Raw genomic sequence first — 23,373 nt, 5'->3', positions numbered from 1 at the left:
TCCTTACTGGAGAGATAAGCACAGAACATGTGGGCTCAGGTAATCAATGGGCAGATTTGTTTACAAAAGGCTTAAGCTTAGGGAGAGTGAACTATATATGTAACAAGCTAGGATTATATGATATATATTCTCCAGCTTGAAGGGGAGTATTAGAGCTAGCCGAATAAGGGTAGATTAGTCATTTTATTTCTGTTAAGTTATGTGCTTATGTGGCAGTTTTAATAGAGACTTCTTGTCCTATACTTAAGTGGGGCAGTTTAGTCTTTATACTAGTAATTAGAGGCTAATCCATATTAAGGGTCGACTTAGGGTTTTGTTTATCAAGTTTGACTGTTCTCTTCTTCTTCTTCTTCTTCTTTCTTCTCCTGGTTCGAACTACTATAGCTACAAAACAAACAAGGCCCAAACATTGTGTTAGGAAGCCAAAGAAAGCCAACACAACTTGAAGCAAAAGGACCGGGATGATTATCAATCTAACTGTGATAGGAAGAGGAAAAACTGTCATTGGGACCGTAGGCCAAGGAGTCCACCTCCAACCTTCAGGAGATTTACTCCCTTCAACATGACATAGACCAATGTGTTGATGCAAATCCGCTACCACCATTTTGTCTGGTGGTCAGAGAGATTGAAGTCTACAGGCAACAAAAGGACCAGAGATAAGTATTGCGAGTTCTACAAGGACCACTATCGCCATTCCTACTGACTATAACATTGGTGTAGCTCAAGGAGATCAATGCACTACTCGATAGTGCTACATAGCAGACTTGAAGGGGAAAGCCGCCTCCTAAGGAACTCTTATTGTAGACAACCTAGACCTCTGGGATGAGGTCCACACTCAGCGCATTCAACCCATCAAGGGGTTGACTCAACTACCTTTATTTGACGGTGACTTGGAGAAAACTATCCAAGTAAGCTCCTTACTTGAGAACAACCTTCACAATAATATCATCCAATTTTTAAGGGCTAATGTTGATGTCTTTGCTTGGAGATAGGGAACAAATCCAAGTCATAACCCACCAACTCAACATCGACCCATGCTATCAACCTGTCTGGCAGAAGAAGATGAGCTTCATCCCAGAGCAGTGGCAAATAATAAGAGGTCAACAAACTACTAGTCACAAACTTCATCAAAGAAATAAGCTATCTAGATTGGTTAGAGAACATGGTGATGGTGAAGAAGGCCAACGGGAAGTGAAGAATTTGTATCAACTTCATTGACCTTAACAAGGCCTGCCCTAAGGACAACTTCCCTCTACCAAGGATAGATCAGCTCGTCGAAACCATCATGAGCCATGAACTGCTTAACTTCATGGATGTCTTCTTAGTTTACAACCAAATCCAGATGCACTCCATCAATTTGGAGAAGACCGCCTTCATCACTAACTAAGGACTCTACTATTACAAGGTCATGTCCTTTAGTCTTAAGAACACCAACGTAACTTATTAGAGATTGGTAAACTGCACCTTCAAGGAACAACTTGGTCAAAATGTTGAAGCCTATGTTGACAACATGCTAGTAAAGAGTTTGAAGGTCAAGCAGCACTTGGCCGACCTCAAGGAGGCCTTTGATCTTTTTTGGTAGTGCAAGATGAGGCCAAATCCAACCAAATGTGCCTTCAATGTTAGCTCAAATAAATTTATGGGATTCATGGTGGCCAAAAGTGGGATAAAGGACAAACTGAAAAAATCCAAGAGGTGCAGCACTTCACGGGTTGGATTGCTTTACTCAACAGGTCCATGTCCAAGTTTACAAACAAGTGCCTCCTGTTCTTCAAGGCACTCGAGAACGTGAAGGATTTCTATTGGACCGAAAAATGTGAGAAAACTTTTCAATAGCTAAAACAATACTTGAGCTCATTACCCCTACTAACTAAGTTGAATCCTAAAGATAAGTTGATGTTGTACCTCTCAATTGGTGACGAGGTGGTTAAATTAGTCCTCGTAAAAGAAGAAGAATTACAGAGGTCCATCTAATACACTAACAAAGTACTCATTAACACAAAAACCAAATACCTGAACCTAGAGAAGGTTGCCTTGGCCTTTGTGACCTCAACGTACAAGCTCAGGCCCTATTTCTAAGCTCATAGTATTCACATCTTCTCTGATCACCATTTCAGTAAATTGTTGTAGAAGCCAGAGACCTCAGGGCACTTGATAAGTTTGTGCATAGATCTCAGTGAGTTCTACCTTGACTATGTCCCTTAACCTTCCACCAAAGCTCAACCACTGGCTGACTTCATCGTGCAGTGCACCTTCTCAACCTTGGATTCAATTGTAGAGCCCTCCACCTAGACTATTCATGTTGATAGCTCCTCCAACCAACAGGGGAGCGGCGCCAATCTTCTCCTCCTCAGATCAGTTAACACTACGTTACACCCTTAGGTTCGACTTCAAGGCCTCCAACAACGAAGCAAAATATGAAGCACAAAACACTAGACTCTACTAGCTCAAGAGATCAGTGCAAAACACATTGAAGCCTTCAATGACTCTCAGCTCATAGTGAACCAAGTCAGTGGTGAATTTGAAGCCCGAGATCCCACTATGGCAAACTATATAAAGAAGGTTTAAGAATGTTCAAGCACTTCTCCATATAGCAAATACCTCAGGCTGGGAATGTTCGAGCCAACGCCTTGTCTAAGCTAGCCAATTCATCACGGTCCAACCTGAGGGGGACAATCCAAATAGATATTATAGCTCACCCCAGTATAGCCGAGGTGACCCTAATGATCTTCCCAATACAGTCCCAACCATCATAGAAAGATCCTATCTTCCGCTACCTATAGGAGGACACTCTTCCAAATGGCCAAGCCAAAAATAAAAAGGTGACACATCGAGCAATTCGGTACTACATCATCATAGGGAACCTGTACCAAAGGTTACACACCTTTCCTTACCTGAAGTGTCTTGCCCTTGATGAAGTTGATTATGTGATTCAAGAAATACATGAAGGAATATGAGATGATCACCCTAGATCTCGAGCTCTTGCCCACAACACCTTTTGGCAAGGGTACTTCTGGCTGGTCATGAAGCAAGTTGCTTCACAACTCACAAAAAAATGTAACTGTTGTTAGAGGCACTCCAACATGCTCCACCAGCCTGTGGTCCAACACCGATCAACAGTCCTTGGCCCTTTGCCCGTTAGGGAATAAACGTCTTCGACACCTTCCCTCCTATAACTGATAAGAAGAAATTCCTCCTTATTGTCATTGATTACTTTACAAAGTGGGTCAAGGTCAACCCATAGTGTAGATAACAACCCAAAATGCCTGAGGTTTCCTATGGAGATCCATCATTTGCTACTTCGGCATCCCTTAAGTACTTATCATTGACAGTCGTACCCAATTCATTGAAAGGAAATTTACGGAGTACTACACCAAGCTTGATATTGATCACTGCACCAATGCAGTTCACCATTCACAGAGTAATGGTCAAACCAAGGTCACAAATTGCACTTTGTTAGATGGCTTGAAGACACACCTGAACCAAGTCAAAAGTATGTGTGTTAAGGAATTACCTTGTATTCTTTAGGTGTATAGGACCACTCCAAGGATAGCAATTGGGGAGACCCTTTCAGCCTCATCTTTAAAGTCGAAGTAGTGATTCCAACAAAGATCAGATCCCCCACACTCTGGACCGAGTTCTACGACAAGGCCACCAACAATGAAGACCTTTAAGCCAAGCTCAATATTTTGGAAGCAGCTAGGGACTGAGCCCAAGTCAAGATGGCCACTTACCAACAGATAATGGCCAAGCGTTGTGATGCTTGGATCCACCACAGGTAGTTCTAGATAGGGGACCTTGTGCTTCGCAAAGTCATTGTACCTAAGCCCGCATTAGCAAGCTATAACTAAATTGGAAAGGACCATACAAAATCAACAAAGTACTATGGCCGAGCTCTTACAAGTTGAAAGACCTTAGCGGCAACCCCATACCTCAGAGTTGGAACTCCGCTAATTTGATGATGTGCTATCAGTGAACAGCATCAAGCTGAATGGTGGCCAAAGTCTTTGTAACTCCATTGAGTAATGAATAAATTTCTTGCAAACGTGTCTCCTATGCATGATGTTGTTGAGCACTCACGGCAACGCACACATTGAGCACTACACATATTGACCTAGATGAGCACCAACGACTAAGGCCTATTACTTAGAATGCCCAATCTAGGTTAGGCATGGCAAGAATGATTCCCCTGCCACCCATGGAAAGAGGATGACCAACGAAGGCTGCCCTACATGGCATCCACATGCCTCGCCCAATCAAGGACCCATTGCATTAGATCCCCGGCCTGGCGCCTTGGGAGTAGAGTCAATCAAGAACCCTGACACACTTGTTAAGAAGCCTCCAATCAGCTCCTAAATGACAAGGCATAACTTAGCTCCCCCCACCCCACCACCACTTGAACAGATCCTACACAGTGAGAGCTTGGAAATGCTTTGGCCAACTTAGCTTGAGTTCCGTAGAGCTTGAGGCCACACTATAGATGAGCATATCAAGGCATGTGCAAAAACATAAAAATAAATAATAATAAAAGAACTTGAGTCAATCCAAAGTGGTGTGCAACATGAAAGTATTTCTATTTACTTGAAAAAGTTTTTACATGTTTTTGGGCTCGGCATACTAAGCCGTTCAAAAAAGGAGAACAAGAAAAGCTAAAGGAAGGCCACCCTAGAAACTCAGTGTGGATCACTACTTAGCTGGAGGCTTGTCACTGTGCACTCGGGCATTGCTCGCTTGCTTGGTTGCCCTAGTCCTCTCCCCCACCTTGGTCGTCTTAGTTTGCTCTACGGGTATCTTTCTCTCCCAAGGGTAGAACTCCTCCACGACGTCAGCTATGTCAGGGAATAAGCGCATGATCCTTCTCTTGCACCATACAAATCCGAACCAGTACGAATCGGTTGCAAAGTCATCCAACACAGAGTATAGAAGCATACTGCGACCAAGCCCTCAACCTCCATCATAAATTTGTGTTGTTTAAGTTAGAAAAAAAAGTGGAATGCATGATACAAAATCACACCACGATGACTTCATGGATGGACGAGCTCTCTAGTGACCCGCTCATGTGGCCTGAGGTCTCCCTTCAGATCTTGAGGAGCAACATCGCTTGGGTAAACTAATTGGCCACACCCTCGGTCTGCAAAGTGTTTCCTCGGCAAATGTTCTAGATCAGCTAATAAATGTCTTCATCGTCTTGTGTCGAGGTTTTTACCCTCTGAGCTCCTCCTCGGAGTCACCTACTGATGGCCACAAGATAAAGGCACTTGCTCCTTATACACCATGACCACCTCTTCCTCAGTGTTCTAATCTTCTTTGAAGGCTGAGTTTGCTATGGGTGGAAGGTGTGCCCACGCTCGAGGCCACAACCCTCTTCCTCGCGATTGCATTTTTGAAACACAACATCTAACTCTCCTCATCAGCATCCATCTCGACATTTTCATGTCACAAATAAATAGTTAGTACTTAGAAGAATTAAGTCAAAATAAAAGACGTGGTCCGTACAAATTCCTCTAGCCTGGAAACCGACTAGTTGGGGGCAGCATCAACCTAAATATTAGCATGGCGGACGAGGTGTACTGCCTAATGTACACCTCAATTATCCTCCTCAGGGTCGTCATCTCTTCCTTGTTTAGCTCTGCTTCCTTCAGAGCCTTCACTTTAGTCTTCAGAGTGACTAGTTTGAGCTCTAGAGGCCACCCGTCCTTATGCTTTACAAAGAAAAATCCCTCATTCTAGTGCTCGATTGAGGAGAGGACCTTAATGAGTACCTTCGTGTTTGCCGTTTGGTTGAACCGAGAAGTAATTGTTCCCCCACTGGTGATTGAAATGTCTTGGATGCTGCAAAAATATAGAAGCCCGATTAGATACTTGAACGAGTTTGACATTAAGTATATGGACAATACATGAAGCCGTCTAAGCATAGACACTAGGCCACGGTCCAAGGGAAACCTTAAGCCTGCTATTAAGCTCTCCTCATACACTAGAGCTCGTTCGGCCAAGGCGAGTCCACCCTCTCCACACCCAGGACACCTCATTTCATACATAGGGGGAATTTTGTATGCCTCCATGATCTTACTTCGGCCTCCTAGACCTCAATTGGGACGGAATCCTCACCAAACCCTACATGGGCCTTGGGCTCCTCAACTATACCTCAGCTCGGTTGGATTGCCACCTTGGACATGACGTGACACAATTTGAATTTCAGCCCAATCACATCATCAAACGGGATCAGCATTAAGAGCAGAGTAATGACCATTGAGCAAATGGAGAACCTCAAACAATGAGGGACACATGGCCAAACAGTAGGGCCTCCAGAACCACCCACAACTAACGGATCGAGGTCACCCTAGAACCTCGGCCCATGCCACGTGCCCCAATAAGCAAGTATTTAAAGGCATTCCTCTCAAGGTATCTCTCTTCTTCTATTCTCTCAACCCTCCTTCCTCCCTCACTAACTTGAGTGTTGAAGTGCCTTTCCTCGGGAAACTTCCTCGAGGCCTTTGACTTTGCTTCCTCATAGGCTGCACTCGGTGTCTCACTTCGTCTTGCTCGCTTTGGCATAACTTTGGCTTCACCCCTATGTGGCACTTCCAACTCAGCTCAATCTTTAGAAGGATTTATCGGTTTCTTGTCCACCTTAGTGCAGGCATCATCAATTACATATGTTGTTATAGGCTGACAGAATGTTAAGTATTACAACCTCCTTAGGTTATGCATGTGTGTATACAAATTGTTGGATAAGAATGTGCATAGCAGTCCCTATTATACAATCCATCACCAACAGAAAAAGATCCCAAATCCAAAGTGGCCTATGCTGCAGCCGGTCCGTTGTAGCACGTGGTGGGCCTGTTGTTTGTGAGATTTCATGGACCCTCACACTTTGACTAGGGGTGAGCATTCGGTTTATTTGGTTAAAAACCAAATCGAATAAATTGAAATTTTAAAAATCAAACTAAAAAAATAAAAATCGAAACCAAAACCCAAATCGAAATTTTCGGTTCGATTTTCGTTTAAAACCGAATTTTAATAATATATACTCTGTTATATATATTATAACATATAATGTATGTTATATATTATAAAATATATATTATGAAATCAAATTTCAGCATATTATATATTAATATATAATATATTATATATTATATATTGTATATTATATATTATATAATAATAAAAAATTCGATTAATTTGATTAACTGAAATTCTAATTCTAAAAACTAAAACCAAACATCAAATTAACTAAAAAACGAATTAACCAAACCAATTTAACCAAAAATAAAAAAAAAAACCAAAAAAATTTTAGATACAATTTTTCGATTTTAACCGATGCTCACCCCTAACTCTAACCGACAATATCACCACTCTCTTTTTGCGGAAGGGAAAGGAGACGTGCAAAGACGAACGAAACGGCACAGACACGGAGTGAAGACGTCCATCACCATATCTTATCTAACAGTCTATTAACTCTGTAACGCATCGCAAGTCGCGACATCATCATCATCCAAGTTCCAACTTCCAACTTCCAACCAACGATTGCTCACGAAATGTTTGAGTAATGAATCGAGATCCGCAACAACCATATAGAAAGCACCAAAAAGCTAAAAAGCTAAAAAGCTTGTGCCTTATGGGAAAAAGCCCAATAAATAGCCCATTCCCCACCCACACCTTGGATCTTGCATGAAATTTCGCGTTGCACTTACGAAAATACCCCCCTCCATTTCTACTTCCATCTCTGATTAACTTGAGAGAGGGTGAGGGCGCTGCAGGCCTGCAGCTGACTCCGATCGGACGTGGCGTGTACCAGGCGATGAGAGGTGGGTGGGTCCCATTCCCTCCTACGTGTCATTGCAATGCATAACATTTCCTGTGGGGCCCGCTGCTCTAGGAGTCTAGGACTCGACGAGACAAGAGAAGCATCAACAATGCAGGGGGCCAGCTCAGATAGGAATGTAGGATCCAATTAAGTTCCATTTTTAATTGACATTAGGCGACCATGACACGAAGAAAGAAGAAGAATTACTGAATTAGAACTACATCCCGTCTCTATTCCATCCATCCCTTTCTCTTTTCTCAGCTGTCTTCCTTCGTCCTCTAGCACGGGAAGAAGCTTTCCGTCCTATCTCTAACGTGATGGAAGAGAGAACGAAGGAGGGATGCACCACTTATCTGGAAAGCAGCCGAAAGGTGGACACCTCACTATTTTTTAATTTCATTCTTTCAAGTTATAATGATCGCAGTTGGTGAGTGGGACCCTTCTAGCACCGGCCTGACTAGGCATTTGGTGTTGCCGTTGGCGTTTAGTGTCTGTCCCAGAAATCAGAATGGTTTACAGGTTAAAATCACGAAAATGGTCCAAAATAGAAACAGAGATCGCTTCTAAACAAAGGATCCTTCCAATTTCATCAAATTTCAGACATACCACTGCTCCCCAATTTTAACAGGCTAATTATTCTCCTATTAACATATATTATTTTTTGGTGATTTAACACATAGGGAAAAAAAAAGAATGTAATGACGCAGTAAAATCTATAACAAGTCAAATTCACAAAAGCTGGCTAAAGTAACTTGATTCAATTAATACAAAGAAGGAGATTAATGTGTGGGAATCCTCCTGTAACACCCTCTCTTTTAGTTTTACCTTGAGAATACCCAAGTTTCAATGGCTGTCGACTTAATATTTTGATCTAATCCACATCCAAGTGCTAACCAAACAACTATAATTCACATGGATTTGTTATTGGTTGAATTTTCTTGGGGAATCTTTATTTATTCCTATCTCACAAATTTTTATTTTATTGTACAATTGGTAATAATGACAAAGGGAAAATTGATGCCAATACAACAAGGGTTATGGTATCATAAGTGGGGTGTTAGAAGTTTTAAATTATTGTAATTGTAGGATTAAATTAAAATTTGTAAGGTGGGTTTCATTGAGATTTTCCTTTTTTTTTTATACGTGGGAGGTGATGAATAGTACATTCTTTGATTTACCCGCTAAAATTTATAGACATATGCACATATATTTACATGGATTTGATGAAAAAGACAATTTGAATGCCTCTAAGAAGTTTAAAGCCTAACCCATATAAAGGTAATATTGGTAATTTGGATATATATAAAACCGAGGCTAAAATTAAGTTGTGTCCTAACTAGTTAAAAGAGAAAATGGCTCTACAACATGTGTGCATGATGGTTAGTCAACTAGAAGCCCTACTGCACCAAACACAAGGGCAACGTAATTAACACACCCCTACAAGGGATAATGGCTGATATGAATTATGAAAATGTAGCCTCCATTAGTTGGCATTATTTACAGCTCAAATTATTGATAGAAAACCTCATCTACATTATTTTATGTGAACTTTTTGCTACTAGCTAGCCATGCAGATGTCCTTGAACTCAGTGATATGAGATGTAAATTTGCCAAATTTCTTACTACTGTTCCCATTATTCTTCCCTCTCTCTCTTTTAATTAATTCGACAAGGTCTCCAATCTCTCTATATATGCCTCTCCCTAGTGCCATCTATCATCTCATTGACGCTCAGGGTTTTTCCTTTCATACTCATTGGTCCTCTTTTTCTCTCTCTCTCTCTTCCAAGAGATCAACCACACTTCCCATTGGATCCCAATGGCCACTGTTGAGGTATACTCCATTCATGGTTCTGTTCTCGCACTTGGCATATATCTATCCGTAATTCTAGTTTGCATCTGCAAATTAAATTTAACAAACTTCAATGGTTATCAACATGCTTTCCACCAATTCTGTTATTCCAAAGCCCCATTTTTGCTGATCATGTCATGGTGTTATTCCATTATATGGAACCCGTGACGATCATCAGCTCGAATGATAGAACTCCTCCTGTCCTCCAAACTCAGACAAGCTTCCATTGAAGTCTCCATCATGCATCTAACGATTTTCAAGAACTAATATAGTACTAGTATAGTGCTGCAAAATTTCAAGTATGGCGGCTTAATTGGGTATCTTAAACCATGTTCCGTATTAAACATTTCCCTGTTCGTTTAAATCCAGATTAATTTGTTTCCCTTGTGCTTATTGTTTTGTTATTTCTGATAAAAAACTGGTCGGGTCCTGCAGGTTGTATCATCAACTACCGCATTGCCAGAGATTCAAGATGCAAAAGATGAATTCAATAAGACTGATCAAGAGTCTATCACCAAACAAGAAGAGATAGCGGCGCCGCCTACATCAGAATCAGTAGTGGCAGAAGAACCCAAAGAAACAACCCCGGATGCCCCATCGGAGGAACCGGCCTCTCCAGAACCAGAAGTTGAAGCTCCTGCTGTTGCTGAGGATGAAAAAGTGGTAGAAGAAGCAAAGGTTGAAACTGAAGAAGCAGTAGTAGAGAATAAAGACGAAGAGACTCAGGATGTGACACCAGTAGAGAAGACTGAAAAAGAGACTGAAGAAGTGACACCAGAGCCAGTAATAGAGAAGACAGAGGAAGAAACTAAAGAGGTAGCACCAGAGCCAGTTGTGAAAGAGACACCGGAGACTACGGCTGCCTCAACAGAGGAGGCTCCATCAGAAGAAGAGAAACCAGTGGAAGCAGAAAAAGAAGTTAGCGTGGACACTCCAGCTGAGAAGAGTGAGGAATAGATGAATGTTAGCGATGTCCCAATTTTCTAAGTTTCGTGTGGCTTTAAGATTTAGGAACATGGGGATTATTATGAGTGGGGTGGGCTTAGTTAAAAGGAATAACCTAGTTGGGCCCTCGAAGGCCCAGCTTCTATGTGGCAAACATATAGTATGAATTGGGGGAAGTTTTGTATCTGAGACATTCTCCAAATCTTAGTTGGAGGGTGAGTAATAATTAATTGTGCACCGTTAGAGTGGGTTTGTTGGTTCCAGGGGGAGGAGGGTTAGGTGAATTTGTGTTCGTGCATGTGAGTCGATGCAAAGTGTTACCTAATAAACAATAATAGTAATAAATCGTATCAATTAATTGGAATTCGGTTTGTTTGTACCCGGTTCAGTTTTGTATTTAATATTTGTTTTCCTCTTACCTGATGCAAAATATGCATCATTTTCCTGACCTTACTTTATTTTGATATAAAGTGGGGCTCACATCATTTTACTTCCTACTTTTCAAATAAATAAATAAATTTGCTCCTACTTTTCTATTATTGTCATTCATTTAATTAGAGCTTTGAAGAAGATATAAATAACAGGGGACCAAATCATTTTACTTTCTATTTCACTTGGAAAAAGAAGACAAAGTCAGACCTGAAATAAATGTAAATTAGAATTTATACTCAGCCGATTTGCACTTCCATGCATATACAGCAATGCAAATTTCAATTTTCAATTTGCATGCAAACAAAGAGCGTCAGGATTAATTTATGGTAGTGCGCAGCTGAAAGAAATTAGAGTGAAATGTAATGTTGAATTACCATTGCATTCTGTTGAATGCCATATTTATTGTTTAGTTATTTTAGTGACTCTTATTTTATAACTATTTGTTTTATTTTTTGGAAAACAAGGAAAATTTCAACTGATTTGTAAAAGTACAAGGGTAGTTTTGAAATTTTGAATAATTTTCTCTTTATTTATTGCTATAAGGGAAAAGAGAAAAGAGGCATGCAGTCAGTGAATTCCCATCGAATCGGGATTTGCTCCTCATAGAGCGCATCTCACACCGACCTCACAGCCCCATCCCCTGTTATTAGGAACATCTCCCCATGAATAAAAACACAAAGTATGGAAGATGTTCCCATTATATGGTAAGATAGGGTTGTGAGGTCGATGTAAGGCTGTGCTATTTGAGGAGAAGATCCAGACACATTCCCATCAGCTGTCAATACATGGTGCCAATAATGTCACAATCAACCATTGCAGCCGTACATTGGGAACATATTCCTATGAACAATAAAGGATATGTTCTGAATGAGGCTGCAATGAAAAGTTGGGACAGTGTTGGGAGTGTTTTATTGGTAGCAGATAGGGGTGAGTATGGGCCAGTTCAGTTTGGTTCTATAGAAAAACCTAAAGCCTACCTAGTAGGGGTTGGTTCTAGGTTTTTGGAACCGGTTACCCTATAAAGGTCGGTTTTGGGGTCGATTCTAGGGCCTATCTGTCAAACTTATTATTTCTTTACTCTCCCCCCTATAAAAAAATGAAACACGTCCTTTAAAAGCTTGATTTTCAATACTGATAATATATGTATATATATATATATATATAGAGAGAGAGAGAGAGAGAGAGAGTTTAAAACTTATATTATCTTTATTGATTAAAGTGAGTATTTAATATGTAGATTATCATAATATATTAATATATGATTCAATAAGTGCCATTATAATTTAAATTTTGTAAACATTATCTTTTACATTATTTATTATACACATTCAAATATTAAAATGAAAAGAAATGATCAAATCACTTAAGTAACTTAATGGTAAAGTGAGACTATGGCTTTTGTAACCATGAGTGCTTGGGTTCAAACCTTCACATCCTTAATAAAATTTTAGGGTTTATTTCAAGGTAAATTCGGTTCCAAGGTCAGTTCCACCAAGTTCAAGCAAGGCTGATTCGTCGGGTTGGTTCGGGTAGGGTAAACCCCTAGACCCTAGAACCAACATAGGTGGGGATCGGCTCCAAGAATTTGGAACTAGACCCTATCCTATAATAGATTGGGGCTCAAGGGTCGGTTCAAGGTTTGTTCCATTTGGTTCCGGGTAGAACCTACCCATTTGCTCACTCAGTCACCCCTAGTAACAAATCCCCACCTGCATTCAACATTCTTTTGAGTGATTACCATCCTCTTTGATAATTCTATTATATTTGCAGGTACTTGCAGCAGATCAAGACTTGTACAAGATAAGAAAAGAATGCCAACCAAACCATGTAATCCATACATTTTATAATGTTAGTGCTTGCATTTTTCAATAATCAGAAGAAAAATTAGAAATCCAATGGCTATAATCATCCCATTCCAATATTTATAATCTTCCTTAAGTCCCAAGTTCCAGGTCCCAACCCAACAAGGGAACTATATCCATATACCTATTATTAAAAGAGAGAGTTTAATGCTCTCTCTTTTCATTCATGATGTAAATTTTGTTTTCTAAAGTTACCCTTACAAATTTTTAAAATTCTCTCTCTCTCTCTCTCTCTCTCTCTCTCTCTCTTTATATATATACTAGTAAGTGTGCATGTGCTTTGAACATGGCAATTCTAGATGATGATAATTTTCTATAAACTTTATGTATTTTTTATTTTTTACTTATATATATTATTTTTCCTTTTATTATTAATTAGATGCAGATTGTGAAATCCAAATCTGATTACATAAACACCTCATCCAAATATGTGATAATCAGATTGAATTGCAAAGTTTTAAGTATCATTGGCAGGCCTACCCGCTTGGCTAGACTCTTCTTTTTGTAGTGTTTTATCTTTTTGGCACATCTTTATTTCTTTTATTTATTTATCAAAAAATGTAAGATTTAAATAGAGGGAAATTGAATGAGGTGAAAAGTAGTAGTTCAATTTACAATTTAAATCTTACATAATTAAATAGAGAATAAATTCATAAATGAGTATTTTAGTCACTATTTTAAAAATCGGACCAGATTGGATGGTTGGATCGTTTGGCCTAGGAACCGGCCAAGTCACTGATTCCGTCTTGGCCCTACACTACTATTGTACAAAAAAAAAAAACATTGAAATGGTAAAAAAATTGTTGACCTAAGCAGTTTAACTGTTAAAATGTTTGACCTTGTTAATAGTTCTCAGGTTGCTTCCAAACTATTTCTAAAATTTTTATTTATTTTAAAATAGAAATCAGAACATAAAAAATTAAATAAAGAAAGCTTCATATCTCATAATCTTGTTCAGTTATTCCAATTGGCCAAAATTCGTTAGGGTTTTTAATTTTTCCATTTTGATTTTGAGTTTTCTCATTTATGTGATTCTTTTTAGGGCCCTTTTTTAAGTTGTAACAACAAAAAGAAAAAATTACAACTCCAATAAAAAAATTGAAAAATCAATGCAAGGGATGAAAGATTAAAACATCAATCTTATATTAGAAATCTAAGATACAAATGAAGCAAACGATTTAGGACTTGAGAAAGATATAAGAAGAGGACAACAATGTTGTAGCGGTTGTGATGATGAACATGGAGTTAGCTGCCGGTGGTGGCTTCTTCTTCTTCTTCTCACTTATAGGTTTTAACCAGCCGCCTCATTCTCAAAGTTTTACACTCCTCTCTCATAATAATGTATATATTCAATGGACTAAGGTTTTTAAAATTGAACCGAACAAGGAACCATTTGTGGACCAATTCCCGGGTCAAACGGTTCGACTCAGTTCGAATGGATGGCTCGTTCTAACTTAAAAACAAAAAATAAAATAAAAAATAGCCAAAACCATTGTCCAGGTCAACAGTTCGACCGTCTGGGGTAGTAGGTCACCAACCAAATCAAAAGGTTTTTGGCCAAAAAGCGGTTTTAGGGTGAAACGAAACCAGTTACCTGATCGGTTTCTAGTTTTTCTAGATTGATTTGGTTTTCAAAACCATGCGAATAAACTTTAACCTAATCTAATGGTTTAAAATAAAGAGTTACATTATATTTTACATCTTATCGGTTTGACCCATTCAAATTGGATAGTTGAACTGCTGACTTGGAAACCGGAAGCCAAAGCGTTCCACAATCTTATTCATATTTTCAATAATAGTGCAAATATAGAATTATAGATACATTCAATTTTTTCTATAATTTCTTTTCTATTTTTTATGTGAATAATTTTAACATATTACACTTACTTTTTGTTTAGCATGATAAATATATGATATACATGTGCCTGAATGCTTTTTTGTAAAATTTATGTATTTTTCTCATTTTGTATTTTTATATTGTATTAATTTTTATTATTTATTTATGACATTAAATGTTAACACATTTAACCCAAAAGTTGAACTATTTATTATTAACTTTTATATTTCATTTTTGGTCGGTTCTAAATTATGTTTTCATTTTCATTATCAATAAAAATAATTCTTGTTTATTACACTTAAATTTTAATTTGATTAAAAAATATCATAAATGTGTCTAATTTTTCTACATTTTTTTATATTTATTTCTATTTTAAAAATTTTATTACCTAACTATAACTTCATAAGTTGATCAATTTGATTCGGATAGTTGAATTGCTTAGCCACCACTTGGATAAATAATGGTTTTGTTTTTGAGTTAGTTTTACGATATATGGGCTTATATTGTTAAGGATATTGACATAGATCTAATTAGTAGCATTTATTAGTGAAAAGTAACTTAAAATATATGATTTAATAAGAGAAAATGGGATTTAATACCTTAAGTGTAAAACTTAATGAGAGGGGATTAAATGAGGTGGAAAGTAATAATTGAAGTTATATTTTCAATCCACAATTAGATATGGATTAAATACACAAAAATGACCATTTTAGTAGCTATTAAAGTTGGCATTAAAGCTATAATATGACTTTTATACCCTTTCTCAAATAGAGAAATTGAGGATAATTTTACTCTAAAAAAAGTTCGCACTTCATTCACGCTTTTATATCTAGTATAGATATATATAATGAGTCACTAAATTTATAATAATGCCATCATATAAGATAAATGTAATCATAATACTTTTCCCCTTTCATATTTGTTACCGAATATCTAATTATTTAAGGTCATGCCACCATATAAAACAAAAACAATAAAAGTCATCTCATTGTTCTCTCTCACCTAATTCTTTTACTCTCTCTCTCTCTCTCTCTCTAGAACCCAATATTTAGGATTGTCAAGGGGTTGAGTTTGGCTTAGGATAGCCTTTACCAATCCCATCCCAATAAACTTTAATTGAGTCTGTTCAGTTATGTACTTTGGAGTGTGAGAGTTGTCAGTTAAAAAAGCATTGTAGGCAGTCTTTTAAACCAAGTAATAAAAGAAGTACTTTTGCTTTTAATATTGTTCACACTGATGTATAGGGGCCATATTATATGCCTTCCATAGGAGGATACCGTTACTTTCTCTTGTTTGTGGATGATTATACACGGCATTCATGGATATATTTGATGAGATCATGGGATGAGGTTCCTAACTTGGTACGACAGTTCCACCAAATGGTTCTCACACAATTTGGAGTGAGAACTAAGGCTTTTAGATTAGATAATGCTAGAGAGTACTTTGAGAAGGACTTGACCACGTATTTCTTAGAACATGGTGTAATTCATCAGAGCAGTTGTGCATATACACCGCAATAGAATGGAGTAGCTGAGAGGAAAAACAGACACATTGTGGAGGTCACAAGGAGTCTTATGGTGTGTGTTTCAGTTCCTGTGCATTTCTGGGGAGATGTAGTCCTTACAGCCGTGCATTTGATTAACTGTGTTCCTTCATGGACTTTGGGGTTTAAGGTGCCATTTAGTCTTCTTTTTTCCAGATAAAGAGATATTTCACATACCTCTGAGGGTTTTTGGCTGTGTTTCCTTTGTTCACATTCTTGACCCCCACCGTAAGAAATTGGATCCTAAGGCCACAAAATGTGTTTTTCTTGGATATGCTCAGAACCAAAAGGGGTATTGCTGTTATGACCCAGTGTCGAGGAGCAGATTTGTTACTATGGATGTTACCATTTTTGAATCCATCTTCTTCTTATCGAGTGGTTCTCCTAAGGGGGAGAGTTTTGGAGAGGAGAACTTACAATCTGTTCATCTTCCTGTTTCTTTGGTGCCTCCATCAGTTCCATCATCAGTTCAGCTAGTTGCTCCATCAGTTCAGCCAGCACCTCCATCAGTTTCATTACTTGAGCCACTACGGGCAGCCTCATAGAAATATCAGCGCCGGTAGACGATGGCTGACTTCACACATCCTCAACCCACACCACTCTCTATCAGTCCTTCTGAAACTCCAGATTCAACAGATACAGTTCCAGGTATTCCTCTTGAGCCTGAGCCTGTTATGTTTTCTAATGATAATGTTCCTATACCTAACACCATTGTTGCAGTTGATCCCACTGACCTTGATCTTCCCATTGCACTTCGTAAAGGGAAGAGAAAGTGTACAGTCCATTGTATTTCACATCATCTTTTCTACAGTGCCTTATCACCCTCCTACCGTGCTTTCCTTTCTTCCCTGGATTTTGTGTTTATACCCAGGAATGTTACCGAGGCTGTCTCCAAACCTGAGTAGAAAACAACCATGCAAGAAGAGATGAAAACCTTGGTTAAAAACCAAACTTGGGAAATAGTTGATCTCCCCCTAGACAAGGAGACAGTCGGATGTAGATGGATATTCACAATGAAGTATAGGGCCGATGGCAAGATAGAGAGGTACAAGGCAAGGTTGGTAGCAAAAGAGTATACTCAGACCTATGGTATTGATTATCTGGAAACCTTTGCACCGGTAGCTAAGATGAGATTAGTTCATATTCTTTTATCTTTGGCAGCCATTCATTTATGGCCTTTGTTTCAGCTTGATGTCAAAAATGCTTTCCTCAATGGTGATTTATAAGAGGAGATATATGTGGACATTCCAACAAGCTTTTATAAAAATGTTGGTGAAGGAAAGGTGTGCAAAGTCAGAAAATCTCTATATGGACTAAAACAGTCACCTAGGGCTTGGTTTGACAGGTTCAGCGGGGCACTTATCCGTTTTGGATACACACAAACCCAGTCTGATCACACCCTCTTTGTAAAGATGAGAGATGCTCTGGTGTCAATTCTGATTGTGTATGTGGATGCTACAGTGGTTACAGGAAATGATTTTGAGGAGATTGACGATCTCAAAAAATCATTGCAGCAAGAATTTGAGATCAAAGATCTTGGTGAGCTCAAATACTTCTTGGGGATTAAAGTTGCAAGATCCAAGCATGGGATGTTCATCTCACAGAGAAAGTATGTACTTGACCTACTGCGGGAGACTGGGAAGCTGGGGACCAAACTAGAAGACACTCCTATTGATCCAAATCATAGAATTAATGGTGTGGATGGTGAGTTGGTAAAAGATGTGGGGAAATATCAAAGAATGGTGGGTCGGTTGCTATATTTGTGCATGACACGACCAGATATTTCTTATGCTGTTAGTGTTGTGAGTCGGTACATGCATGCATCTCGGGTTCAACACTAGGAAACTATTGAGAGTACTTGCATATCTGAAAAAGCACCATGGCAGAGGCATTCTTTTCTCAAATCATGAAAATCTGAAGCTATAATCCTATATAGATGCAGACTAGGCAGGATGCTTAGATGATAGGAGGTCAACATTAGGAGGGTGTACCTTTGTAGGTGGAAACTTGATCTCCAGGAAGAGTAAGAAGCAAGCGGCTGTGGCAAGGTCAAGTGCAGAGGCTGAGTATAGATCCATGTCTCATGGTGTCTTAGAACTTCTTTGGGTTAGATCTCTTTCGAGTGAGATTGGGGTGAAAGCAGAGGAACCTTTGATGTTGTACTGTGACAATTAGGCTGCAATCAATATTGCCCATAATCTAATTCAGCACGACAGGACAAAGCACATTGAAGTTGATAGACAATTTATAAGAGAAAGGGTAACAGCTGGAGAAGTCCCTTTGCCTTATGTCTCTTCAGAGTTGCACCTGGCTGATGTTCTCACTAAAGGGGTGGCAAAGAACAAGCTTGAGCATGATCTACGCAAGTTGGGAATGTGTGACATTTACTCCCAACTTGAGGGGGAGTGTTGAAGATTAGTCAGTTTTGTGTTGTTTTTCTGAGTAGATGTTTTATGTTAGTTGTTAGAGGAGGTGGGGACCACAGTAGTTATGTGAGTCCAAATTTTATTATGTTTTTGAGTCTTATATATGCTGTTTTATGCTTTGCCGCCCTATAAGGGCATTGTTGTCTTTGTACTGCTCTATTATTTTTAGTATAAATAATAAGTGAAGGGGGTGGCTAGATCATTGCTCTCTTTTCTTTTCAAGATCTTTTTTTCTCTTCTTTTCTTCTTCTCCTTCTCTCTTCCTTCTCTCTTCAAGAAACTACTTTTTCTATTCATATTTTTGAACTCAGCAGATTTCTACTAATATAAGTATGAAATCAATACTAACTAACAAACTGAAGTAACTAACATAACTACTACTAACTGTATGGACGCAGTGGGGTCCGCATCAATGTTCTCTACACTCCCCCTCAAGTAGGGAATAGATATTTGTCATTCCCAACTTGCATAGGTCTGCCTCTAACTTCTTCTTTGGAACAACTTTAGTGAGAAGATCTACGAGCTGCATGCTGGAGATGATATACGGAAGACACACTTCTTGAGATGAAAAGCTTTCTCTAACAAAATGTCGGTCTACTTCAATATGCTTATTTCTGTCATGTTGTACCGGATTATGAGCTATATTAATAGCAGCCTGATTATCACAGTACAACATTAAGGGATTCTCATAAGCAACACCCAACTCCTCAAATAGTGATTTCAGCCACACCATTTGCCATGGACCTATATTCAACATCAGCACTGGAACGAGAAACAACACTTTGTTTCTTACTCCTCCAAGAGACAAGGTTACCTCTTATAAAAGCACAGTATCCAGAGGTAGACCTTCTATCATCAACACTCCCAGCCCAATCAGCATCTGTGTAAACCTCTATCTTCATGTGATCTTGAATAGTATACCTCTACCTGGGCACCTCTTTAAATATGCTAATATCCTCTCAACTGCAAACACAATATCCTACAAAAGCACAATATATGTCATATAATCCCAACTTGTTACATAGATAGTTCACTTTCCCTGAGCTTAGAGCTTTTGTAAACAAATCTGCCCACTGATGGAAACCAAACTGCCGGTAGTTGATTTCAATCGTTGGAATTTTGTTTTGCAAAATTTATATATATGATATATACTTATATACGGTTTCAAAATGTTTGCAAATGGTTTTAATTCCCAGGATCCATGTGAGCAGAGAGTGCAGCACTGTTCCTTGCAGCCGAGGGAGAGGTCCTCTCTTGTCGGGCAGTGCTTAATCATTATGGGCTGAGAGGTTAAGTGTAAGGCTATTTAGGATAATACCTGATGAGCTAATCTTGCATCTGCCCACAGTCCCTGGGTTTTTATAAGATGGCTTGGCCCAGGGACCCCCTAGTGTAAGTGTTGGGCCCATAGGGTCCATGTGATGGGCTTAAGGGGTTCACTGGGCTTTCCAGTGAATTCGGCTAGGCCTTGTAACAAAGGCTGGGCCAAACCCATGTGGCTGATGTGGAGATCAATGCTTGGGTCCCACGCCATACAAAGAAGCCCAACTGGGCAGCAGTTTGGAAACTTATTGAGCACTATTTATTTATTGGGCCTAAAAGCCCATTTCGAACTGGGCTTATATGATCACCCACTTAAGGGGGCGAATCTGCAGATAGGATTAACCTCCTGATGAGATCAGGAATGGGCTGATCTAATCTGCAGATAGGATTAAGATTATCCCCTATCCAAATATAGATTTGGATTAGGATAACTCCTAATGGGATTAGGAGATTTCTTAATCACCAAGAAAGGAGGAAACCCTAACAGAGAATTACATGAATTCGACCTAGGGTTTGGCAGTTATCTCTCTTTGCAATCTAAGATAGGATCTCATCTCCCCTAAGCTGAAAACTGCATTCACGCCACTTTCAGCCTTAGGGATCTCCTCCAGCCGCCGCCACCTTGCTGCATAGTTCAAACTCCATTGAAGGGAGAATCAAGAAATTTGTTCTTGATATCAGTCTTTGCTGAAAGGCTGATTTGGTTTGGTGCTCTAAGCCTCCAACGAGTTCTTGTGAATAGTTCGTACGTGAGACGTACACTGTTGGTTCTGCCCCACCATATCGTTGTGTCATCTTCAGTAGGAGCAGATCTTGGATCTTTCTTTGGGCATGAACACCGATGTTGGGAGATTTTGACTCTCCGTATCAGGTATAACCCTTCCCCTGATCTTTGGTTCAGATTTGGTCTGGTTTGGTTCAAGTAGAATCCTTGAATTTTGATTCTAAAATCAGGGAATAAGATTCCCAGTTGAAAGAAATGTAGGAAATTTTTGAAATTCGCCCACCCATTCCGCAACCTTTTTGGCGTCCATACGATGGATCCTACCATTATTTCAGGCATGTCCTCCCCCTCTTGTACCACGTCCACCTCCTCTGGCTATCACAAGTACTGATTTATCAGACTGTGTGGGATTCTCTTTCTGTCCCAAAGAAATCGTATGAAGTCGTGCAAATACTTCCTCAAGTGTAAGAAGAGTAGAGCTCCCTAATATTTGTGCTCTAACTGGTTCATACTCCGATTTCAACCCCACTAAGAATCTTGTAACATCTAGTTGTTCCCTCTGTTGTTGCTGAACTTTAACATCTGGAGTGAGGGGATGATAGACATTGAGTTCATTTATGAGATTCTTCATGCAGGCATAGTACTCCTCTAGGGTTTTGTTTCCTTGTTGCAAATCAAAGTATTCCTGATAAAGTTGATATACCCTTGTAGTATTATCTTGTCCAGAATACAACTTCTTAGCATGTTCCCATATATCCTTAGCCGTATCTAGGAACATGAAATTGGCACTAATTTTTGGTTCCATACTATTCCATAACCAGGTCATGATTTGAACATCCTCTTGTTCCCAATCATCAAACCCTAGAGAGTCAGCCGGTGGTTTATCTTCTTTTACATGCTTCACTTTCCTCTTTGCCTTGAGGAAAACTTCCACTGATTTGGCCCATGGAACATAGTTCTCACCATTCAGTTTAATTGAGGTCATCTGTACACCTAGATAGTCAGAGGGAACTACCACACTAGGTTTCTGATCATTATACCCATCTCCAATTGCTGCCATGATACTCTTTCACCGCTGCTCTAACCTGAATTCCCAGCTACCAACTGAGTGCTGTTATTAGGAGTTTGATGTTCCAGCACCAATAGCAGTCCCTAAGCACAAGAGTAGGTACACAAGCCTTGTTCTTGTTCACACCACTATTGATTTCACAACACCACGAACCACATAAACATCAATTCAACACTTACTAATCACATGCAAGACCTCTTACAACCACTCAACAAAGATTGTGCATCACAAGCACCACCACATAGTCATATCTGTTACACCCGGTACAGACCTGTTTAACACCTTTAAGAGGGCACTACACGACCACAAAGAACTCAGCTAGGTCACTGCATTACACTTTGCACAATTCGGCCACTTACACTTACACCATTCGGCTACTATAAACACAGCCCGTTCTTGGGATTTTTTCCAAGAACTAGGGTAACAATAAACCTAGTTTTCTAGGTTCTGATCAGTACTCGCAGGTTCTTGAAGATTTTCTACCCAGAAATACCAGCAACACAAGGAGAAGAAATAACCGACCTTCTTTTGAGAGTTTCAACCAACCATTCACTGCTGAAGTCATTTTCTTAATAAAGAAGGTTATGCGTAGCAGAGAGAGATGAGCTGGGATGTTTCAGACCTAGGACGAACCAGTTTTCTCCATTGATAGCCCAGAAATGAAGAAAGAGAGGTCACGAACACTGCTGAGATGTTCACGAACTGAAGTACGTCAGGAACCTTGCTCTGATACCATGTTTCGACTGCTGCTACATTAACCCGAACCAGCAAGAGGAAGAAGAAGAAGAAGAAGAAGAGAAGAAGAAGAAGGAAAATGAAGGGACTGTCGAATCTGATGGGTTAACCCTATCAGTCGACCCCTTAATAGTAATTAGTCTCTAATTACTTGTACAAAGACTAAACTGCCCTTACTTAAGTGTGGGGCAGAGTGTCTCTATTAAAACTGCCACATAAGCATACAACTTAACAAATACAAGTTGACTAAACTACCCTTATTCGGCTTACTCTAACATTGACTGACAACACTAACTACATAACTGATGCCCGATCGTGTGAGACAAAGATAGAGGTGTTTTCCAACCAAACGTTGGAACATAGCTTTATCTTCAAGAGGTTCTCCACCCTCTGCCATGATCTTGTGATTCTGTTCAATAGGTGTGTCTGCAGGCTTAACACCTAACTTTCTAGTTTCTTCCAACAGTTCAAGAACATACTTTTTTTGAGAAACAAAAATTCCATGTTTAGACCTAGCTACCTCAATACCCAAGAAGTACCGTAGTTCTCCCAGATCTTTTACCTCAAACTCTTGATGAAGAAATTGTTTAGGAGACTCAATCTCACTGCTATCATTCCCTGTCACTACAATATCATCAACATATATAGCAAGCAAGGTCAAGGAAGAATCCACTCTCTTAATGAACAATGTATGATCTGATTGGGCTTGCACATAACCGAATTTTCCAAGGGCTTGTCTGAATTTATCAAATCAAGCTCTGGGGACTGTTTCAGTTCATACAAGGCTTTATTCAACCGGCAAACCTTCTTTCCTGTTT

At 39.3% G+C, this 23,373-nt stretch overlaps 1 protein-coding gene across 1 annotated transcript; it reads left to right on the top strand.

Annotated features, from left to right (window-relative positions):
* Positions 1 to 9,483: 9,483 nt before the first annotated feature.
* Positions 9,484 to 10,968, top strand: LOC104594179 (uncharacterized). The gene is made up of 2 exons (XM_010254361.3): positions 9,484 to 9,641; positions 10,095 to 10,968. The coding sequence occupies exons 1-2, from the start codon at positions 9,627 to 9,629 to the stop codon at positions 10,614 to 10,616; spliced, it is 537 nt and encodes a 178-aa protein (XP_010252663.1). The 5' UTR covers positions 9,484 to 9,626; the 3' UTR covers positions 10,617 to 10,968.
* The last annotated feature ends 12,405 nt before the right edge of the window (positions 10,969 to 23,373 follow it).

This window comes from Nelumbo nucifera, chromosome 1, assembly GCF_055504915.1.
Source record: "Nelumbo nucifera cultivar China Antique chromosome 1, China Antique-T2T, whole genome shotgun sequence".
Classification (NCBI taxonomy): Eukaryota; Viridiplantae; Streptophyta; class Magnoliopsida; order Proteales; family Nelumbonaceae; genus Nelumbo; species Nelumbo nucifera.
This window is presented reverse-complemented; position numbering and strand designations above follow the sequence as displayed.